The 20,765-nt window shown below is 51.6% G+C and overlaps 1 protein-coding gene across 1 annotated transcript in view; it reads left to right on the forward strand.

Annotated features, from left to right (window-relative positions):
* The window catches only part of atg2a (autophagy related 2A), a 176,604-nt gene that overhangs the window by 15,478 nt on the left and 140,361 nt on the right, over positions 1-20,765 (forward strand). Inside the window, exons 2-6 of the mRNA XM_070868291.1 lie at positions 7,905-8,067; positions 11,968-12,117; positions 15,780-15,882; positions 17,716-17,902; positions 20,379-20,558. Coding sequence (XP_070724392.1) covers positions 7,905-8,067; positions 11,968-12,117; positions 15,780-15,882; positions 17,716-17,902; positions 20,379-20,558 — 783 coding nt within the window. The remainder of the gene's footprint in view (positions 1-7,904; positions 8,068-11,967; positions 12,118-15,779; positions 15,883-17,715; positions 17,903-20,378; positions 20,559-20,765) is intronic.

Raw genomic sequence — 20,765 nt, forward strand, 5'->3', positions numbered from 1 at the left:
TCCCTCTCTCTCTCTCCCCCCTCTCCCTCTCTCTCTCCCCCCTCTCTCCCTCTCTCTCTTCCCCCCCCTTTCTCCCTCCTCCCTCTCCTCCCACCCCCTTTCCCACCCCCTCTCCCTCCCAGCGGCTCCTTTGCCAAACCTGGCATCAGCCAGTGCCGTGTGCCTGTGCAGTTGTTGATCCACGTTTGCTGAGATGCTGAAGCCTCCGTTGTGTTATTGGCTCAGGCTGCAGAGTGGGGTGAGGGGCGGGCAGAGTATTAGACAACCATCACAGCTTTGCGTGTGCAGTCAGTGCACAGATTACAAAAAAGCTCACCCTCTGTGAGGACCGGGACAATGTCCGATCACAAACTGATCACCTTTACAGCTGCCAACTGCCGGAACCTGTGGAGGCCCCACCGGCTGGCTCGGTGTGCGAGTGTCCCACCGGCAGCGGTACTGCGCCACATTCACCAGGAGGATCCCAGGCTCCGTCCCCAGTCTGTGCAGTGCCCGCAGATCCCTCCTCCGCCCCCGGGACAGTGCCTACAAAAGAGCTCGGGGGCCAGGGTTGGGGGGGAGAATTTAACCAGGGTTCCCGTTCCCTGATCGCTATCCAGTGACTATTCCGGGAAGTCCCCGCGTGTGGATCGTGTGACCTTGGCTGTGATGCCTCGGGAGTCAAATAGCCCGCCGACACTCACTGTCTCGGCCGACGCTCCCAGTGCCAGTACTGAGGGAGTCGGAAGGGCAGTACTGAGGGAGCGCCGCACTGTCGGAGGGGCAGCACTGAGGGAGCGCCGCACTGTCGGAGGGGCAGCACTGAGGGAGCGCCCCACTGTTGGAGGGGCAGTACTGAGGGAGCGCCGCACTGTCTGACGTGCTGTCTTTCCGATGGGACGTTAAACTGACCCATCTGCCCTCTCAAGTGGATGTAAAAGATCCCATGGCCACTATTGGAAGAAGAGCAGGGCAGTTCTCCCCGGTGTCCTGGGACCAATATTTATCCCTCAATCAACATCACTAAAAAACAGTTTATCTGGTCATAATCACATTGCTGATTGTGGGAGCTTGCTATGCACAAATTTGCTGCCACGATTCCTACTTTACTACAATAAAAACTTGCGTTGATATAGCGCCTTTAATGCAGTAAAATATCCCGTGACGTTTGCAGTGGCAACAGTGGCTGCGTTTTAAAAGTGCTTTATTGGCTGGAAGGCGCCTTGAGATACCCCGAGGGCGTGAGAGGCAGTTGGTTCTAAAGTTACTTGTTACTAGTTAGAACCAGTGTCCTCTCAGTTCTATAGTTACTAGTTAGAACCTGTGTCCTCTCAGTTCTATAGTTACTAGTTCGAACCTGTGTCCTCTCAGTTCTATAGTTACTAGTTAGAACCTGTGTCCTCTCAGTTCTATAGTTACTAGTTAGAACCCGTGTCCTCTCAGTTCTAACGTTACTAGTTACTAGTTAGAACCTGTGTCCTCTCAGTTCTAAAGTTACTAGTTAGAACCCGTGTCCTCTCAGTTCTAAAGTTACTAGTTAGAACCCGTGTCCTCTCAGTTCTAAAGTTACTAGGTAGAACCCGTGTCCTCTCAGTTCTAAAGTTACTAGTTAGAATCTGTGTCCTCTCAGTTCTATAGTTACTAGTTAGAACCCGTGTCCTCTCAGTTCTAAAGTTACTAGTTAGAACCTGTGTCCTCTCAGTTCTAAAGTTACTAGGTAGAACCCGTGTCCTCTCAGTTCTAAAGTTACTAGGTAGAACCCGTGTCCTCTCAGTTCTAAAGTTACTAGGTAGAACCCGTGTCCTCTCAGTTCTAAAGTTACTAGTTAGAACCTGTGTCCTCTCAGTTCTATAGTTACTAGTTAGAACCTGTGTCCTCTCAGTTCTAAAGTTACTAGTTAGAACCTGTGTCCCTCGGTTCTAAAGTTACTAGTTAGAACCTGTGTCCTCTCAGTTCTATAGTTACTAGTTAGAACCTGTGTCCTCTCAGTTCTATAGTTACTAGTTAGAACCTGTGTCCCTCGGTTCTAAAGTTACTAGTTAGAACCTGTGTCCTCTCAGTTCTATAGTTACTAGTTAGAACCTGTGTCCTCTCAGTTCTAAAGTTACTAGTTAGAACCTGTGTCCTCTCAGTTCTAAAGTTACTAGTTAGAACCTGTGTCCTCTCAGTTCTATAGTTACTAGTTAGAACCTGTGTCCTCTCAGTTCTAAAGTTACTAGTTAGAACCTGTGTCCTCTCAGTTCTAAAGTTACTAGTTAGAACCTGTGTCCTCTCAGTTCTAAAGTTACTAGTTACTAGTTTGAACCTGTGTCCCTCGGTTCTAAAGTTACTAGTTAGAACCTGTGTCCTCTCAGTTCTAAAGTTACTAGTTACTAGTTAGAACCTGTGTCCTCTCAGTTCTAAAGTTACTAGTTAGAACCTGTGTCCTCTCAGTTCTAAAGTTACTAGTTACTAGTTTGAACCTGTGTCCCTCGGTTCTAAAGTTACTAGTTAGAACCTGTGTCCTCAGTTCTAAAGTTACTAGTTACTAGTTAGAACCTGTGTCCTCTCAGTTCTAAAGTTACTAGTTAGAACCTGTGTCCTCTCAGTTCTATAGTTACTAGTTAGAACCTGTGTCCTCTCAGTTCTAAAGTTACTAGTTAGAACCTGTGTCCTCTCAGTTCTAAAGTTACTAGTTAGAATCTGTGTCCTCTCAGTTCTATAGTTACTAGTTAGAACCTGTGTCCTCTCAGTTCTATAGTTACTAGTTTGAACCTGTGTCCCTCGGTTCTAAAGTTACTAGTTAGAACCTGTGTCCTCTCAGTTCTAAAGTTACTAGTTAGAACCTGTGTCCTCTCAGTTCTATAGTTACTAGTTAGAACCTGTGTCCTCTCAGTTCTAAAGTTACTAGTTAGAACCTGTGTCCTCTCAGTTCTATAGTTACTAGTTTGAACCTGTGTCCCTCGGTTCTAAAGTTACTAGTTACTAGTTAGAACCTGTGTCCTCTCAGTTCTATAGTTACTAGTTAGAACCTGTGTCCTCTCAGTTCTAAAGTTACTAGTTACTAGTTAGAACCTGTGTCCTGTCAGTTCAAAGTTATTAGTTTGAACCTGTGTCCCTCAGTTCTATAGTTACTAGTTAGAACCTGTGTCCTCTCAGTTCTAAAGTTGCTAGTTTGAACCTGTGTCCCTCGGTTCTAAAGTTACTAGTTACTAGTTAGAACCTGTGTCCTCTTAGTTCTAAAGTTACTAGCTACTAGTTAGAACCCGTGTCCTCTCAGTTCTATAGTTACTCGTTAGAACCTGTGTCTCCTCGGTTCTAAAGTTATTAGTTACTAGTTTGAACCTGTGTCCCCTCTGTCCTCACCGAAACGAAAGTACTATTCCAGGTTTATCTATCTTCTATCCCTCTGGGTAAATATACTGCCTGTAAATATGCAGACCGGATAGCCCCAGGTATGCCTCCTGGTCTGTGCTGAGTGAGCTGGTTTTAGTCAGGGCGGCTGCTGGGGCCCTGCAGCTCCGCAGGTCGGGCTATAAAAGAGCTGGAGGGGCGGGCCCTGGGACATCGTGGCCCCCCCCCGACCTGTGAGAGAACAGTTCCGCGGGTTGGGCTATAAAAGAGCTGGAGTGACAGGCCTGGGACATTGTGGCCCCCCCGACCTGTGAGAGAACAGCTCCGCAGGTCGGTAAGTATAAAGAGCTGGAGGGGCTTACCACTTCAGCCTCCAGCTCGCGCTGCTCCAAAGATTTTGAGATGGGCGCCTGGGTGACATCATCGCAGTTTTGGAGCGTGGACAGGAACATCGGCAGGGCCCAGGTACAGAGGAGTGGGAAGGCTGGGACGGAGGAGTGGCGAGATGAGGTGAATGTTTATAGCGGAGGAGCGGCGAGGGATCGTGACGGAGGTGTGACGGATGAGGGTACTGGGCCCAGGAGAGGCGAGGGCTCAGGGGCAGCACGGGCCCAGCCCACACTGCGATATGTGAGCGCACTGGGTCCGTGCTGCAGAGCAGGTCTCTAGTCGTCCTGGTTAACCCTTGCCACTGGACCAAGACCTCGCTCTGTCAAGCCCGTGTGGTGGCTGGTGTGCAACGGTCACCCCACGTTAAAAAAAACCCACCCACAGGCATCTTCCATCCCCTCAACTGGAGTTCAGGACCTGGAACATCGGGTCCTTCATCGAGACATCTGTGAACTGGTGGAAGCAAGTCATCCTCGTTCGAGGGTCCACCTATGATGATAATGATAGGCGGTGTGGAAATCCAGGTGTCTCTGTGTTAGCCACACTGGATCACTGCTCGGGTCAGGGCGGGTTTGTGGCGAGACCTTGTTTAGCTCTCAGTGCTGTGCGAGCCATGGCGGCACTGGGCCCAGGCAGTACCTTTGGCGGTGCCCGAGGAGACCATGTGGCGTTTATTAGTGTGCGAGCTGTGTGTGTGTGTGTGTGTGTGTGTGTGACCGTACAGCACACCACCCCCCCCCGCTCCCAGCCTTGGCACTGGTCAAGCACTCTGCGTGATGTTTACACGCATTCCGCAGTCTTGAACTCTCAGGAATGCGGAACGTGAGCCCGGCCGACACAGACGCGGACCGCTTCACCTCCCGCAACGTTTGAGGAAAAGGGACAAATGAGGATTGATCTCAGAGCTGCTGTGCAGAAACCTCCCCCCCCATTCCTCCACCCCACGATTCACTGCGAGAATACACTGCCACGATCTGGCACTGTCCCAAGAAATCGAGGTACAGGCAACTCTTGATTATCCGGGTCCCTCTGGGATTGGGCTATGCCGAGTAAACGATTAGCATTATTAGAGCGATTGGCATTATAAAGTTAAAACCCGATGCCTTCCCAGGCCGAAATTTTAAATCCCGTTACAATGGTTTCCCGTTGGATCCGTGTGCGGATAATCGAGAGTTGCCTGTATAAAGTACAAAAGCAAGGAAGTTACGATGAACCTTTATAAATCACTGGTTAGGCCCCAGCTGGAGTATTGCATCCAATTCTAGGCCCCGCACTTTAGGAAGGATGTGACGGCCTTGGAGAGGGTGCGGAGGAGATTGACCAGAATGGTTCCAGGAATGAGGGACTTCAGTTACGTGGATAGACTGGAGAAGCTGGGGTGGTTCTCCTTAGAACAGAGAAGGTTGCGAGGAGATTTGATCGAGGTGTTCAAAATCATGAGGGGTCTGGACAGAGTAGAGAGAGAGAAACTGTTCCCATTGGTGGAAGGGTCGAGAGCCAGAGGACACAGATTTAAGGCGATTGGCAGAAGAACCAAAGGCGACATGAGGGAAAGCGTTTTTATACAGCGAGTGGTTAGGATCTGGAATGCGCTGCCAGAAAGGGTGGTGGAGGCAGACTCAATCGCGGCTTTCAAAAGGGAATTGGTTAAGTACCTGAAGGAAATAAAATTTGCAGAGCTTCGGGGGAAAGGGCGGGGCAGTTGATTAGAATAACGACCAGGGTGGGTTAACTAAACACAACAGGGTGACTGTACTCCAGCACATGTTTGGAGGAGAGGGATCAGTGGGGCAACAAGGCAAAAGGAACATGGAGCAAAGCCGGTCTTTTGAGAGTTCCCGTTCGAATGTTGTGGTTGAGTGCAGACTTCATCAGCACTGTTTGTACAATCAAAATAAAATTGTGCCGCAGTCTACCCAGGGAGATTTACACGGCGTTTTCGGTGCCGGTTGATTCGAGTCTGTTTCTGGAATCGTGCGCAAGATCACAATATTAGAACGGACCACCATCCACCCAGAGTGTCTGTACACTCCGCCCCTCCCTCCTCCATCGCAGCATCCGATTGGTTCTTAAATGATCCCAGGGTTCGTGCCCCCCACTGTTCGACTGGAAGCTCATTCCGGGTGACAATCTCTCTGTGTGAAGACCACTTCCTGATATCAGTTCTAAAGTTACTAGTTAGAACCCGTGTCCCTCAGTTCTGTAGTTACTAGTTAGGACCCGTGTCCCTCGGTTCTATTGTTACTAGTTACTAGTTTGACCCTGTGTCCCCTCAGTTCTAAAGTTATTAGTTTCTAGTTTGAACTTGTGTCCCCTCTGTTCTCTCTGAATCGAAAGTAATATTCCAGGTTTGTTGCCTTATCTATCTTCTATCCCTCTGTAAACACTTACTGGGTAAATATACTGCCTGTAAATATGCAGACCGGATAGCCCCAGGTAAGCCTCCTGGTCTGTGCTGAGTGAGCTGCTTTTAGTTAGGGCAGCTGCTAGGGCCCTGCAGTTGGGCTCAGTGCCTTCATGTGAAGGGGGGCGGGGGGAGGGGAGGGGGCGGAGGAACCACAGGAGCAGCAGCCCGGGTTCCAGCTCCTCATCGCCATCTAGTGAGCTCTGCCGGAAGTGTGCAGGCGTTGGGTGGGGGACACACGATCGAACTGGGCTGTGATTCCCTTCTCGGTCGAAGTGCCAGCGGACAAGTGGAGGGCGTTTGTGCTTTGGAAAGGGAGGGGATGTTGAGTGTTTGTTTCTCAGTGATGATTCATTACAGTCAGACCTCTGATCAGCATAAAACAACTTGCATTTATATAGAGCCTGTAACATAGTAAAACATCCTATTCAAATCCCTCCATGGCCGCCCTACCTCCTCCAGACACATACGGAGAAATTAGGACAGGTGACCAAAAGCTTGGTCAAAGAGGGAGGTTTTAAGGAGGAAAGAGAGGTGGAGAGGTTTAGGGAGGGAGTTCCAGAGCTTGGGGCCCAGGCAACAGAAGACATGGCCACCGATGGTTGAACAATTATAATCAGGAATGCTCTAGAGGGCAGAATTAGAGAAGTGCAGACATCTCGGGGGGGTTGTGGGGCTGGAGGAGATTAGAGATCGGGAGGGGCAAGGGCCATGGAGGGATTTGAAAATCAGGGTGAGAATTTTGAAATCGAGGCGTTGCTTAACCGGGAGCCAATGTAGGTCAGTGAGCACAGGGGGTGATGGGTGAGTGGGATTCTCTGCAAGTTAGGACACGGGGCAGCGAGCACAGAGGGTGATGGGTGAGTGGGACTCGGTGCGAGTTAGGACACGGGGCAGTGAGCACAGGGGGTGATGGGTGAGCAGGACTCGGTGCGAGTTAGGACACGGGGGCAGCGAGCACAGGGGGTGATGGATGAGCGGGACTCGGTGCGAGTTAGGACACGGGGGCAGTGAGCACAGGGGGTGATGGGTGAGCGGGACTCGGTGCGAGTTAGGACACGGGGCAGCGAGCACAGGGGGTGATGGGTGAGCAGAACTCGGTGTGAGTTAGGACACGGGGGCAGTGAGCACAGGGGGTGATGGGTGAGCGGGACTTAGTGCGAGTTAGGACACGGGGCAGTGAGCACAGGGGGTGATGGGTGAGTGGGACTTGGGGCGAGTTAGGACACGGGGCAGTGAGCACAGGGGGTGATGGGTGAGCAGGACTCGGTGCGAGTTAGTACACGGGGGCAGGGGGTGATGGGTGAACGGGACTCGGTGCGAGTTAGGACACGGGGCAGTGAGCACAGGGGGTGATGGGTGAGCGGGATTCTCTGCAAGTTATGACACGGGGGCAGCGAGCACAGTGGGTGATGGGTGAGCGGGACTCGGTGCGAGTTAGAACACTGGGCAGCCGAGATTTGGATCACCTCTAGTTTACGTCGGGTAGAATGTGGGAGGCTGGCCAGGAGTGCGTTGGAATAGTCAAGTCTGGAGTTAACAAAGGCATGGATGAGGGCTTCAGCAGAGGATGAGCTGAGGCGGGGCGGGTGATATGGAGGTGGAGGTGGAAATAGGCGGGTTTAGTTATGCTGTGGGTATGTGGTCGGAAGTTGATTTCAGGGTCATACATGACACCAAGGTTGCGAGCTGTTTGGTTGAGCCTCAGACAGGAGTTGGGGAGAGGGATGTGGTCGGTGCTATACGACTACGATGTGTTCCGACGGTGCTGTAACCAATTTCCTCTTTTGCTCCGCAGTCTCTGAATGAATTGCTGGACTCGCTGGGCGTGCCGCTGGAGATCACGGATGGCTTCATCAGCAGCATCTCGGTGACCATCCCATGGTCCGCCCTGATCACCGAGAACTGCACCGTCGAGGTGACTGGCCTGCAGGTGACATGCAGGCCCAAGTACTGCTTTGGTAAGTTGCAACCCGCCGGTGCAATGAGTGGTCGGTGGGATCGGTGACCAGGCCCTTGCGCATGCCTGGTGGGCTGTGATTCTGTTGGGTCGCCCCCTGGATGGTTAAGGTGTAATTGCAAGGGGGTAGAAGTTATGCTGCAGCTGTACAACGCCCTGGTTAGACCACACCCGGAGCAGTGTGAGCAGTTCTGGGCACCACAGCTTCGGAAGGATAAATTGGCCTTGAGGGAGTGCAGCGTAGGTTTACCAGAATGACACCCGGACTTCCAGGGTTCAGTTACGAGGAGAGATTGCACAAACTAGGGCTGTATTCCCTGGAATTTGGTGTTTAAGGGGGAAATCTGATCAAAGTTTTCAAGATATTAAGAGGAACAGATCGGCTCATTTAAAACTGAGATGAGGAGGAATTTCTACTCTCTCGGTTGTAAATCTGTATACAGTTTTGGTCTCTGTATTTAAGAAGGGATATACTTGCTTTGGAGGCAGTTCAGAGAAGGTTCACTCGGTTGATTCCAGAGATGAGGAGGTTGACTTATGAAGATAGGTTGAGTAGGTTGGGCTTCTACTCATTGGCGTTCAGAAGAATGAGAGGTGATCTTATCGAAACTTATAAGATAAGGTGGATGCAGAGAGGATATTTCCACTCATAGGGGAAACTAGAACTAGGGGACATAGTCTTAGAATAAGGGGCCGCCCATTTAAAACTGAGATGAGGAGGAATTTCTTCTCTGAGGGTTGTAAATCTGTGGAATTCTGTGCCCCAGAGAGCTGTGGAGGCTGGGTCATTGAATATATTTAAGATGGAGATAGACAGATTTTTGAACGATAAAGGAGTGAAGGGTTATGGGGAGCGGGCGGGGAAGTGGAGTTGAGTCCATGATCAGATCAGCAATGATCTTATTGAATGGTGGGGCAGACTCGAGGGGCCGAATGGCCGACTCCTGCTCCTATTTCTTATGTTGTTATGGAGAGAACCTATTTCTGCTGGTTGGGGAGTCTAGAACTGGGGGGCGGGGGCTGGTCTAAAAATTAGCGCCCGGCCTTTCAGGAGAGAAACTGGCAAACACTTCTACACACAAAGCGTGGGAGAGGTTTGGAACTCTCTTCTGCAAACGGCAATTAATTTTAAATCTGAAATTTTTATTAAAGGATATGGGGCAAAGGCGGGTAGATGGAGTTATGTCGCAGATCAGCCGCGATCTCATTGAATGGCGGAACAGGCTCGAGGGGCTGTTTCGATGTTCCTTCCTAACAAGGGCTCGAAGCTGCTCTGTTGTCTCGTGCCCTATTTTGGGGAGAGAGAGAGAGGTTAAGCTGTGTTCTTGGGGGCAAGGTGACTCCCAAGACCTGATGGCTCAGATGCAAGTCTAGCCTCGGCAATCTGATACCTGCTCTAAGGCAGCCAACTTGCCCATTAATGGAGCAGGCCAGTCACTGGGAGTTGGAATTCTTCAAGACAGTGGTCTAACAGGTTACAGATGGGCATTTATATAGCACCTTTAACGTAGTGAAGCATCCCAAGGCGCTTCACAGGAGTATAACGCCATACAAATTTGACACTGAGCCGCATGTAGAAATTGGCACAGGTGCTTGGTCAAAGAGGGAGGTTTTAAGGAGCGTCTTGAAAGAGGAAAGTGAGACGGAGAGGTTTAGGGAGGGAGTTCCAGAGCTTGGGGCCCAGGCAACCGAAGGCACGGCCACCGATGGTGGAGTGATTATAATCAGGGATGCTCAAGAGGGCAGAATTAGAGGAGTGCAGAGATCTCGGGGGTGGGGGGGGGGGGGGGTTTGAGAGGCTGGAGGAGATTACAGAGATAGGGAGTGGGTGAGGGCCATGGAGAGATTTGTAATGAGAATTTTGAAATCGAGGCTTTGCCGGACCGGGAGCCAATGTAGGTCAGTGAGCACAGGGGGTGATGGGTGAGCGGGACTCGGTGCGAGTTAGGACACGGGGCAGCGAGCACAGGGGGTGATGGGTGAGCGGGACTCGGTGCGAGTTAGGACACGGGGCAGCGAGCACAGGGGGTGATGGGTGAGCGGGACTCGGTGCGAGTTAGGACACGGGGCAGTGAGCACAGGGGGTGATGGGTGAGCGGGACTCGGTGCGAGTTAGGACACGGGGCAGCGAGCACAGGGGGTGATGGGTGAGCGGGACTCGGTGCGAGTTAGGACATAGGACAGCCGAGTTGGAATTCCGAAGTTACGGAGATGGAAGTGGGCGGTCTTGGAGATGGAGAGGCTGTGGGGGGGGTGTCGGGAGCTCAGCTCGGGTCGAGTGGGACGCTGAGGTTGCAAACGGCCTGCGACAGTGAGCGGGGGGAGAGCTGGAGGCGGTGGGAAGCTGCCCAGCATGCTTGCCACTGTGTGGTTTGAGCTGGTTAAACTCCCAGCAGTCACCCCTGCACTCACTCACCAAGCCTCGGCCTGGCTACCCTTTGCCTGAGCTCTCTGGATTCAGCTTGGCTGGCTGCATCCTTACAGGCGGGCACGCTGGCATAGTGGTTACGTTACTGGACTAATGATCCAGAGGACTGATGAGTTAAACCTGAGTTCAAATCCCACCACAGCATTTTAAATTCAAAATAACGAAATAAATCTGGAATAAAAAGCTAATATCAGTAACGGTGACCGTCACAATCAACCGAATTGTTGTAAAAACCCATCTAGTTCACTAATGTCACTTTAGGGAAGGAAATCTGCCATCCTTACCCGGTCTGGGCCTATATGTGACTCCAGACCCACGACTCTTAACTGCCCTCTGAAACACTGAGTTCTATTTGAGAAGGGACCTCACCACCACCACCTCGAGGGCAATTAGGGATGGGCAGCAAATGCTGGCCTTCCCACCTCCCGTGAGCGAATAGAAAAGGCCGAGAAGTGGGCACTCTGTATCCAGCAAACTGAGACTCTCACCTGTTTTTCATGAGCTTGGTTCAGAGATCGATGGGTTTTTCATGTGTGTAGGACACGTGACTGACTGATGGCCAGCCCACACTGTGCGATATGTGAGCGCACTAGGCCCGTGCAGCAGAGCTGGTCTCCAGTCGTCCTGGTTAACCCTTGCCACTGGACCAAGACCTCGCTCTGTCAAGCCCGTGTGGTGGCTGGTGTGCAACGGTCACCCCACGTTAAAAAAAATCCACCCACAGGCATCTTCCACCCTTCAGGATGTAGTTCGGGATCCGGAATATCAGGTCCTTCATTGAAACATCTGTGAACTCATCGATTTTTCGTTGTGGAAGCAAGTCATCCTCGTTTCGAGGGACAGCCTATGATGATGATGACCGAAGGTATACTGCACAGCGTGTTTAGTCCTGATAAAGGGTTATACATAGAAATACATCGGGTCTAGAGCACAGAAACAGGCCAGTCAGCCCAACTGGGCCACGCTGCACACGAGCCCCCTCCCACCCCTCTTCCATCTCGCCCCATCACCATATCCTTCTATTCCTTTCTCCCCCATGTGTTTATCCAATTTCCCCTTAAATGCATCGATACTATTCGCCTCAACCCCTCCCTGTGGCAGCGAGTTCCACATTCTCACCGCTCTCTAAAGAAGTTTCTCCTGAATTCCCCATTGGATTTATCAGTGACTGTCTGTCTTATGCTGATGGCCCCGAGACCTGGCCTTGTCCCACAACGGAAACATCTTCTCTACGTCTACCCAATCGAAAACCTTCATAATCTTGAAGACCTCGATCAGGTCACCCCTCAGCTTTCTCGTTTCCAGAGCAAAGAGCCCCGGCCGGTTCAACCTTTGCTGATGGGTATCAGTTCAACGTAATGTTGTGTATTTTAGATTTCCAGCGTGCGCAGTGTCTTTGGCCCGGTGCCCCGGTTGATTCAATTGCGCCTCTCGCCGTTGCTAACCCGCTGTTGCTCACTCTCTGCCCTGCAGCCCCGGGGACGGAGTCGCCCAGCTGGTCCTCGTGCATGACCACCAGCATGCAGCTGGCCAAGGAGTGCCTGAAGGAGCAGGCCGAGGAGCCCGAGGAGCCCACACAGCCCTTGGAGGGGCTCGAGATGTTCGCGCAGACCATCGAAACTGGTAAGCAGACAAATCTCATCGTTTATTTAATGCACTCCCCCCCCCCACCTCCCCCCCCCCCCCCCCACAGATCATGATTCCCAACTCACTCAGTGCCTGAAAGGGTGGTGGAGGCAGAAACCCTCCTCACATTTTAAAAGTACTTGGATGTGCACGTGATGTGAAAGAAAGAAAGACTTGCATTTATATAGCGCCTTTCATGACCTCAGGACGTCCCAAAGCGCTTTGCAGCCTTTTGAGAGACGCTTTTATTATAATATATAAGATTCTGAGGGGGCTGGACAGGGTAGTTGCAGAGAGGATGTTTCCCCTCGTGGGGTAATCTAGAACTAGGGGACACAGTCTCAGAATAAGGGGCCGCCCATTTAAAACTGAGATGAGGAGGAATTTCTTCTCTCGGAGGGTTGTAAATCTGTGGAATTCTCTGCCCCAGAGAGCTGTGGAGGCTGGGTCATTGAATATATTTAAGGTGGCGACAGACAGATTTTTCAGCGATAAGGGAGTCAAGGGTTATGGGGAGCGGGCGGGGAAGTGGAGCTGAGTCCATGATCGGATCAGCCATGATCTTATTGAATGGTGGAGCAGGCTCGAGGGGCCGTATGGTCTACTCCTGCTCCTATCTCCTATCGTGAAATGTGGTCACTGCTGTAATGTAGGAAATGCAGCAGCCAGCTCCCACAAACAGCAATTTCCCTTTGCATTTACTTCCATTAGAAGAGAGGTCAATAGCCAGGGGGCATAGATTTAAAGTAATGGGGGGAGGTTTAGAGGGGATTTGAGGGGAAATGTCTTCACCCAGAGGGCGGTGGGGGTCTGGGGCGGAACTCACTGCCTGAAAGGGTGGTAGAGGCAGAAACCCTCACCACATTTAAAAAGTACTTGGATGTACACTTGTAACCGACAGGGCTACGGACCGAGAGCGGGAAAGTGGGATTAGGCCGGGTAGCTCTTGGTCGGCCGGCACGGACACGATGGGCCGAAATGGCCTCCTTCCGTGCTGTGAATCTATGATTTTATCAACATCATCTGTTTCTGTGATGTTGGTAGAGGGATAAATATTGGCCCAGGACACTGTGGAGAACTCCCTTGCTCCTCTTCCAGTGATGCCGTGGGATCTTTTAGGTCATAACATGTGAATTAGGAGCAGGAGTCGGCCATTCGGCCCATCGAGCCTGCTCCACCATTCACTTAGGATCACGGCTGATCTTCGACCTCAACTCCACTTTCCCGCCCGATCCCCACATCCTTTGATTCCCCTCGAGTCCAAAAATCTATCGATCTCAGCCTTGAATACACTCAACGACTGAGCCTCCACAGCCCTCTGGGGCAGAGAATTCCAAAGATTCACCACCCTCTGAGTGAAGACATTCCTCCTCATCTCAGTCCTAAATGGCCGACCCCTTATCCTGAGACTGTGACCCCTGGTTCTAGACTCCCCAGCCCGGGGGAAACACCCTGTCAATCCCCTTTGGAATTGTGTATGTTTCAATGAGATCACCTCTCATTCTTCTCAACTCCAGAGGGTACGGGCCCATTCTACACAATCTCTCATTGTGATGACAGCTCTCTCATCCCAGGAATCAGTCTGGTGAAACTCCGTTGCTCCACCTCCAAGGCAAGTACATCCTTCCTTAGATACGGAGGCCCAAACTGTGCCCAGTACTCCAGATGTGGTCTCACCAAGGCCCTGTACAGTTGTAGCAATTTGTATAAGATCTTGGTGAGGCTGCACGTGGAGTATTGCGTGCAGTTTTACAGCCCCATTCTCGGAGGGATATAAATCCAAGGGAAAAGGTGCAGTGTGATTACTGGGTGTTTCTGGGGTCGAAGAGGTTACACATAGCGAGGTTTGAGAAGGGAGGGCTTTATTCACCAAAGCTCAGGTTAAGAGGTGACCAGATAGAGGGCTTCACCATTAAGATCGGGTCAATGAGTGAGAGATCGTTTCCACTGGTCGGTCAGACAGTAACAGGAGGGCAACAATTTAAGATCGTCACCGACGAGGGGGTGCGAATGTGCGATGAGTGGCTGTACGCCCTTGTTGTTGTAGAGTTCACCTAGTCGTTTAAAAGGGACTTAGTTTATGAACGCACATCAAAGGGTGCGGGGGAGAGTGGGGTTAGACTGGGTGGGATATTAAAGGGTGCGGGGAGTGAGGGGGAGAGTGGGATTAGACTGGGTGGGATATTAAAGGGTGCGGGGAGTGAGGTTAGACTGGGTGGGATATTAAAGGGTACGGGGAGTGAGGGTAGACTGGGTGGGATATTAAAGGGTACGGGGAGTGAGGTTAGACTGGGTGGGATATTAAAGGGTACGGGGAGTGAGGGGTAGAGTGGGATTAGACTAGGTGGGATATTAAAGGGTACGGGGAGTGAGGTTAGACTGGGTGGGATATTAAAGGGTATGGGGAGTGAGGTTAGACTGGGTGGGATATTAAAGGGTACGGGGAGTGAGGTTAGACTGGGTGGGATATTAAAGGGTACGGGGAGTGAGGTTAGACTGGGTGGGATATTAAAGGGTACGGGGAGTGAGGTTAGACTGGATGGGATATTAAAGGGTATGGGGAGTGAGGTTAGACTGGGTGGGATATTAAAGGGTACGGGGAGTGAGGTTAGACTGGGTGGGATATTAAAGGGTACGGGGAGTGAGGGGTAGAGTGGGATTAGACTAGGTGGGATATTAAAGGGGACAGGGAGTAAGGGGGAGAGTGACGTTAGACTGGGTGGGATATTAAAGGGTGCGGGGAGTGAGGGGGGGAGTGGGATAAGACTGGGTGGGATATTAAAGGGTACGGGGAGTGAGGTTAGACTGGGTGGGATATTAAAGGGTACGGGGAGTGAGGTGGGAGTGGGATAAGACTGGGTGGGATATTAAAGGGTACGGGGAGTGAGGTTAGACTGGGTGGGATATTAAAGGGTACGGGGAGTGAGGGGAGAGTGGGATTAGACTGGGTGGGATATTAAAGGGTACAGGGAGTAAGGGGGAGAGTGACGTTAGACTGGGTGGGATATTAAAGGGTGCGGGGAGTGAGGTGGGAGTGGGATAAGACTGGGTGGGATATTAAAGGGTACGGGGAGTGAGGTTAGACTGGGTGGGATATTAAAGGGTACGGGGAGTGAGGTTAGACTGGGTGGTATGTCTGAGGAGGGCTGCAGTGTACCTTACTTGATGATTGGTTCAGTGGATCGCGCACTCCCTGTGTCAAAGCTCTAGGTTCGAGCCCCACGACGGAGATGTGAACCCATAATCCGGGCTGACACTCCCAGTGCAGTACTGAGGGCGGTGCTTGTTTCGGATGAGACGTTAAACCGAGGCCCCGTCTGCCCTCTCGGCTGTATGTAAAAGATCCCATGGCACTATTGGAAGGAGAGCAGGATAATTCTCCCCAGTGTCCTGGGGCCAATATTTATCCCTCCTCCAGAGGCCGAGCAGCTGGTCATTCGTGAGATCTTGCTGTGCGCACACCCCCTGCTGTGTTCACAGGAAAACAACAGTGCGACTGTACTGCCAAAGTAATTCACCAGCCGTGAAGCCCCGAGTACGTGAAAGGCGCTATAGAAATGCAAGTTCTTCCTGTCGGCTAGTGAATCTATGGTGCTGTTACCGTACGTGGTACTTGTTAAACAAATCGGCGTTTGTCAATTTTGCTTTCGATTAAACAGTGCTGCGGAGGATAAAAGTGACATTCCTCGACACCATTGTCCGAGTGGAACACACTCCCGACGGGTCCAGTACTGGAGTTGCCCTGGAGGTGCACATTAAAAGGTCAGTAAACAGCACGATTCCAGCATTGGAGGCAGTGTCTTCTGTTAACAGGCGTCCTTGTACATGAAACACAAAAAGTTAGTATGCAGGTACAGCAAGTGATCAGGAAGGCCAATGGAACGTTGGGCTTTAGTGCAAGGGGGATGGAGTATAAAAGCAGAGAAGTCCTGCTGCAACTGTACAGGGTATTGGTGAGGCCACACTTGGAGTACTGCGTACAGTTTTGGTCTCCGTATTTAAGGAAGGATATACTTGCCTTGGAGGCAGTTCAGAGAAGGTTCACTCGGTTGATTCCTGAGATGAAGGGGTTGACTTTTGAAGAAAGCTTGAGTAGGTTGGGCCTCGACTCATTGCAGTTTAGAAAAATGAGAGGTGATCTTATCGAAACGTATCAGATTCTGAGGGGGCTTGACAAGGTGGATGCTGAGAGGATGTTTCCCTTCATGGGAGAATCTAGAACTAGGGGCATAGTTTCAGAATAAGGGGCTGCCCATTTAAAACTGAGATGAGGAGGAATTTCTTCTCTCAGAGGGTTGTAAATCTGTGTAATTCGCTGCCCCAGAGAGCTGTGGAGGCTGGGTCATTGAATATATTTAAGGCAGAGACAGGTAAATTTTTGAACGATAACTGAGTCACGGGTTATGGGGAGCGGGCAGGGAAGGGGAGTTGAGGCCAAGATCAGATCAGCCATGATCGTATTGAATGGCGGGGCAGGCTCGAATGGCCGACCCCTGCTCCTAATTCTTGCGTTTTTAATGAGAAGAGTTTCAGCGACTCGGTGGAACTCTTGGGGCTGGGTGGGACTCCGTGCTGTACCTGTCCTGGGAGTGTGTGATGGGACAGTGTAGAGGGAGCTTTACTCTGTATCTAACCCCATGCTGTACCTGCCCTGGGAGTGTTTGATGGGACAGTGTAGAGGGAGCTTTACTCTGTATCTAACCCCATGCTGTACCTGCCCTGGGAGTGTTTGATGGGACAGTGTAGAGGGAGCTTTACTCTGTATCTAACCCGTGCTGTACCTGCCCTGGGAGTGTGTGATGGGACAGTGTAGAGGGAGCTTTACTCTGTATCTAACCCCATGCTGTACCTGCCCTGGGAGTGTTTGATGGGACAGTATAGAGGGAGCTTTACTCTGTATCTAACCCCATGCTGTACCTGCCCTGGGAGTGTGTGATGGGACAGTGTAGAGGGAGCTTTACTCTGTATCTAACCCCATGCTGTACCTGCCCTGGGAGTGTTTGATGGGACAGTGTAGAGGGAGCTTTACTCTGTATCTAACCCCGTGCTGTACCTGCCCAGGGAGTGTTTGATGGGACAGTGTAGAGGGAGCTTTACTCTGTATCTAACCCCCTGTACCTGCCCTGGGAGTGTTTGATGGGACAGTGTAGAGGGAGCTTTACTCTGTATCTAACCCCGTGCTGTACCTGCCCAGGGAGTGTTTGATGGGACAGTGTAGAGGGAGCTTTACTCTGTATCTAACCCCCTGTACCTGCCCTGGGAGTGTGTGATGGGACAGTGTAGAGGGAGCTTTACTCTGTATCTAACCCCATGCTGTACCTGCCCTGGGAGTGTGTGATGGGACAGTGTAGAGGGAGCTTTACTCAGCCTCCCTAATACCACAGAGCTTCTGTGCCACCAGTGCCTGTGCCTTTCTGCCAAGCGTCATCACATCGCATTCGAAGGCAGAGAGGAGCTTACTGCCCGTTAGTTGTGGTGTGGGAGGTAGAGGGTACGACGGATGTGGGGAGCCAGCCGCCAGTGGACCAGGCTGTTCCCTCCACGTTGCGCAGACGCCTCAGTAACGGCGGTGTGTTTCTGCGACGGTGTCTGCAGGTTGGATTACTGCGACGAAGCTGTGAAGGATTCTGGCAGCATCTCGAAGAGAGACCCCATTCCCATCGACATTCACCAACCCCCTGCCTTCGTCCACAAGGTGCTGCAGTTTTCTGGGGTGCTGCTGCATTACGAGGAGTTCCCCGAGCAAGGGAGGGCTCCCCTGTCCTCACCGCCCGCACCCCAGGTAAGGGTCTTCATCAACACCCCGCAGGAGCAAAGAATAAAAGAAAAAAATAAAGAATTGCGTTTATATAGCGACTTTCACCTCCACCGGATGTCTCAGCGCTTTACAGCCAATGAAGTACTTTTTGAAGTGTAGTCACTGTTGTAATGTGGGAAACGCAGCAGACAATTGGCGCACAGCAATGTGATAATGAGCCAGATCATCTGTTTCTTTTTGGTTATGTTGGTTGAGGGATAAATATTGGCCCCAGCACACCGGGGATAACTCCCCTGCTCTTCTTCGAAATAGTGCCCGTGGAATCTTTTACATCCACCTGAGAGGGCAGACGGAGCCTCGGTTTAATGTCTCATCCAAAAGATGGCCCCTCCGACAGTGCGGCGCTCCCTCGGTACCGCCCCTCCGACAGTGCAGCGCTCCCTCAGCACCGCCCCTCCGACAGTGCGGCGCTCCCTCGGTACCGCCCCTCCGACAGTGCGGCGTTCCCTCAGCACCGCCCCCCCGACAGTGCGGCGCTCCCTCAGCACCGCCCCTCCAACAGTGCGGCGCTCCCTCAGCACCGCCCCCCCGACAGTGCGGCGCTCCCTCAGCACCGCCCCTCCGACAGTGCGGCGCTCCCTCAGCACCGCCCCTCCAACAGTGCGGCGCTCCCTCAGCACCGCCCCTCCGACAGTGCGGCACTCCTTTAGCATCGCCCCTCCGACAGTGCGGCGCTCCCTGGACTTGAACCCACAACCTTCTGACTCGGAGGTGAGTGTGCTACCCACTGAGCCAGGGCTGACATTGATAATGGGTGGTAAGCAGCGGCTGGGCCAACCAGCAGAAAGCAAGGTCTTGCATTCCGTGCGAAAGCGACTCTGGGGTGAGAGAGTGATACTGACGGAGCCAAGCTGAGCAGGCGTTGCAACTCCCAAAGGTTTATGAGGCAAACTTGCCCTGATGTCAGCTGTGGCTCAGAGTCAGAAGGTCGTGGGTTCGAATCCCACTCTAGGAACTCGAGCACATAAATCTACACTGACTACAGTGCAGTCCTGAGGGAACGCTGCCCTGTCAGAGGTGCCGTCTTTCGGATGAGATGTTAAACCGAGGTCCCGTCTGCTCTTCAAGTGGATGTAAAAGATCCCATGGCACTATTTCGAAGAAGAGCAAGGGGAGTATCCCTCAAATCAACATAATGAAAATGATCTAGCCATTATCACATCGCTGTTTGTGGGAGCTTGCTGTGCGCAAGTTGGCTGCCGCGGTTCCCACAATCCAACAGTGACTACACTCCAAAAGTACTTCATTGGCTGTAATGGGCTTTGGGACGTCCGGTGGTCGTGAAAGGGGCTATATAAATCCAAGTCTTTCTTGAATGAATGAGCCAGTTGTCGTGAGCAGTGCTCCCTGTAAACTGTGCTTCCTACTGCGTGGACTGTACCTTTTAGTGCGCGGTCCCTTTAAATTTCCACCCTTCCCCAGCTCCGAGGGAGCATTGCTCGTGAGGTAGATTCTGCGGATAAGGTGTTCGCCGGAAGCGATTTTCTTCAAACAGTGGCCCTGAAATTCCCGCCGCCCTGAGTCCATATGGAGTCCCTACGGATCCGGGAAGGCGTCGGAAATGACGGTTTCCGGCGGCAATGCGCATGCGTTGGAAACTGGCATTTCCGATCTGTCAAGTTTCTGGCCTGACCGACCGTAGCCAGACCAGGAGCGAGGACACTTGTAAGTGGCAATTTCTGATATTTGCGCTTACAAATGTCCTTAAAAATCTTGCGCCTGAAAAAACAGGTGCATAGCCGACTTTTACAGGCGCAAGTGTTTTTAAAAAAAAAAACCAAAAAAATCTCAAAATAAAGTTGTTAAAACATATTATTATTATTAAAAACCCTCCCCACAATGGTAAGTTTATTAAAAAAAAAACTTTAATAACTTTAATTTAGATGAATGTAGTGTAATTATTTAATATTTTTTAATTATTGTTTTGGATGTTTGGGGCTGTGTTTTGGTTCTATCACAATCATAGTCATTGCTCTTGGGTTTGTATGTAACCTTTAGGGCTGCTGACCAAGGCTCTTTGTCGGCCGGCGCAGACACGATGGGCCGAAATGGCCTTCTGCGCTGTAAATTTCTATGTTTCTTTAGTAATGGGAGTTTAGGACCCTGCGGAACTCCTATTACTAAATTTCTATGTTTCTTTAGTAATGGGAGTTTAGGACCCTGCGGAACTCCTATTACTATGATACCTTACCTGATTGGCTGCCCAGAGCCATGTGACGCCAGCTCCAGCACTGCGCACGTCCCCACGTGCACGTGCTGAGACTGCCAGTCGAAGGAGGCCGCAGGCTCGGGAGTGCGGACGTGGGCAGCAGCTTCAGGTCAGTGTGGATTTTTTTTTTTTTCTCTCTCAAATGCCCGCGGGAAGGCCGACTCGGAATTTCAGGGCCAGTGTTTTTTTTTGTTGTTGAATAAAATGTGCTGGGATCGTCTCTCCCCGCAGCAAACGGAGCCGCCTGCCTCCTCCGCCGGAGAAGCGGACGGTTTCACCGAAGCGAGCAGCCGGACTGCGGAGGGAGGCCCCCCGTCCCCACCCTCGCAACCCGTGCAGATCGGCAGCTGTACGGGCTGCATGGAGATGACTGTGAAGCTCAAGCAGAACGACGCTCTACCCGGGCCGAAGGTTAGTGCGGCGGGGGGGGAATCGCCAAATCAGGGCAAGGGGAGCGCACTGTGCCTGCTTGCCACGTGAGTCGCTGGTCCTGCGAAATCTGGTCATTATCGCATTGCCGTTTGCGGGAGCTTGCTGTGCGCAAGTTGGCTGCCGCGTTTCCCACAATCCAACAGTGACTGCGCTCCACAAAGTACTTCATTGACGATAAAGCGCTTT

The sequence above is a fragment of the Pristiophorus japonicus genome, chromosome 27 (assembly GCF_044704955.1).
Source record: "Pristiophorus japonicus isolate sPriJap1 chromosome 27, sPriJap1.hap1, whole genome shotgun sequence".
Classification (NCBI taxonomy): domain Eukaryota; kingdom Metazoa; phylum Chordata; class Chondrichthyes; family Pristiophoridae; genus Pristiophorus; species Pristiophorus japonicus.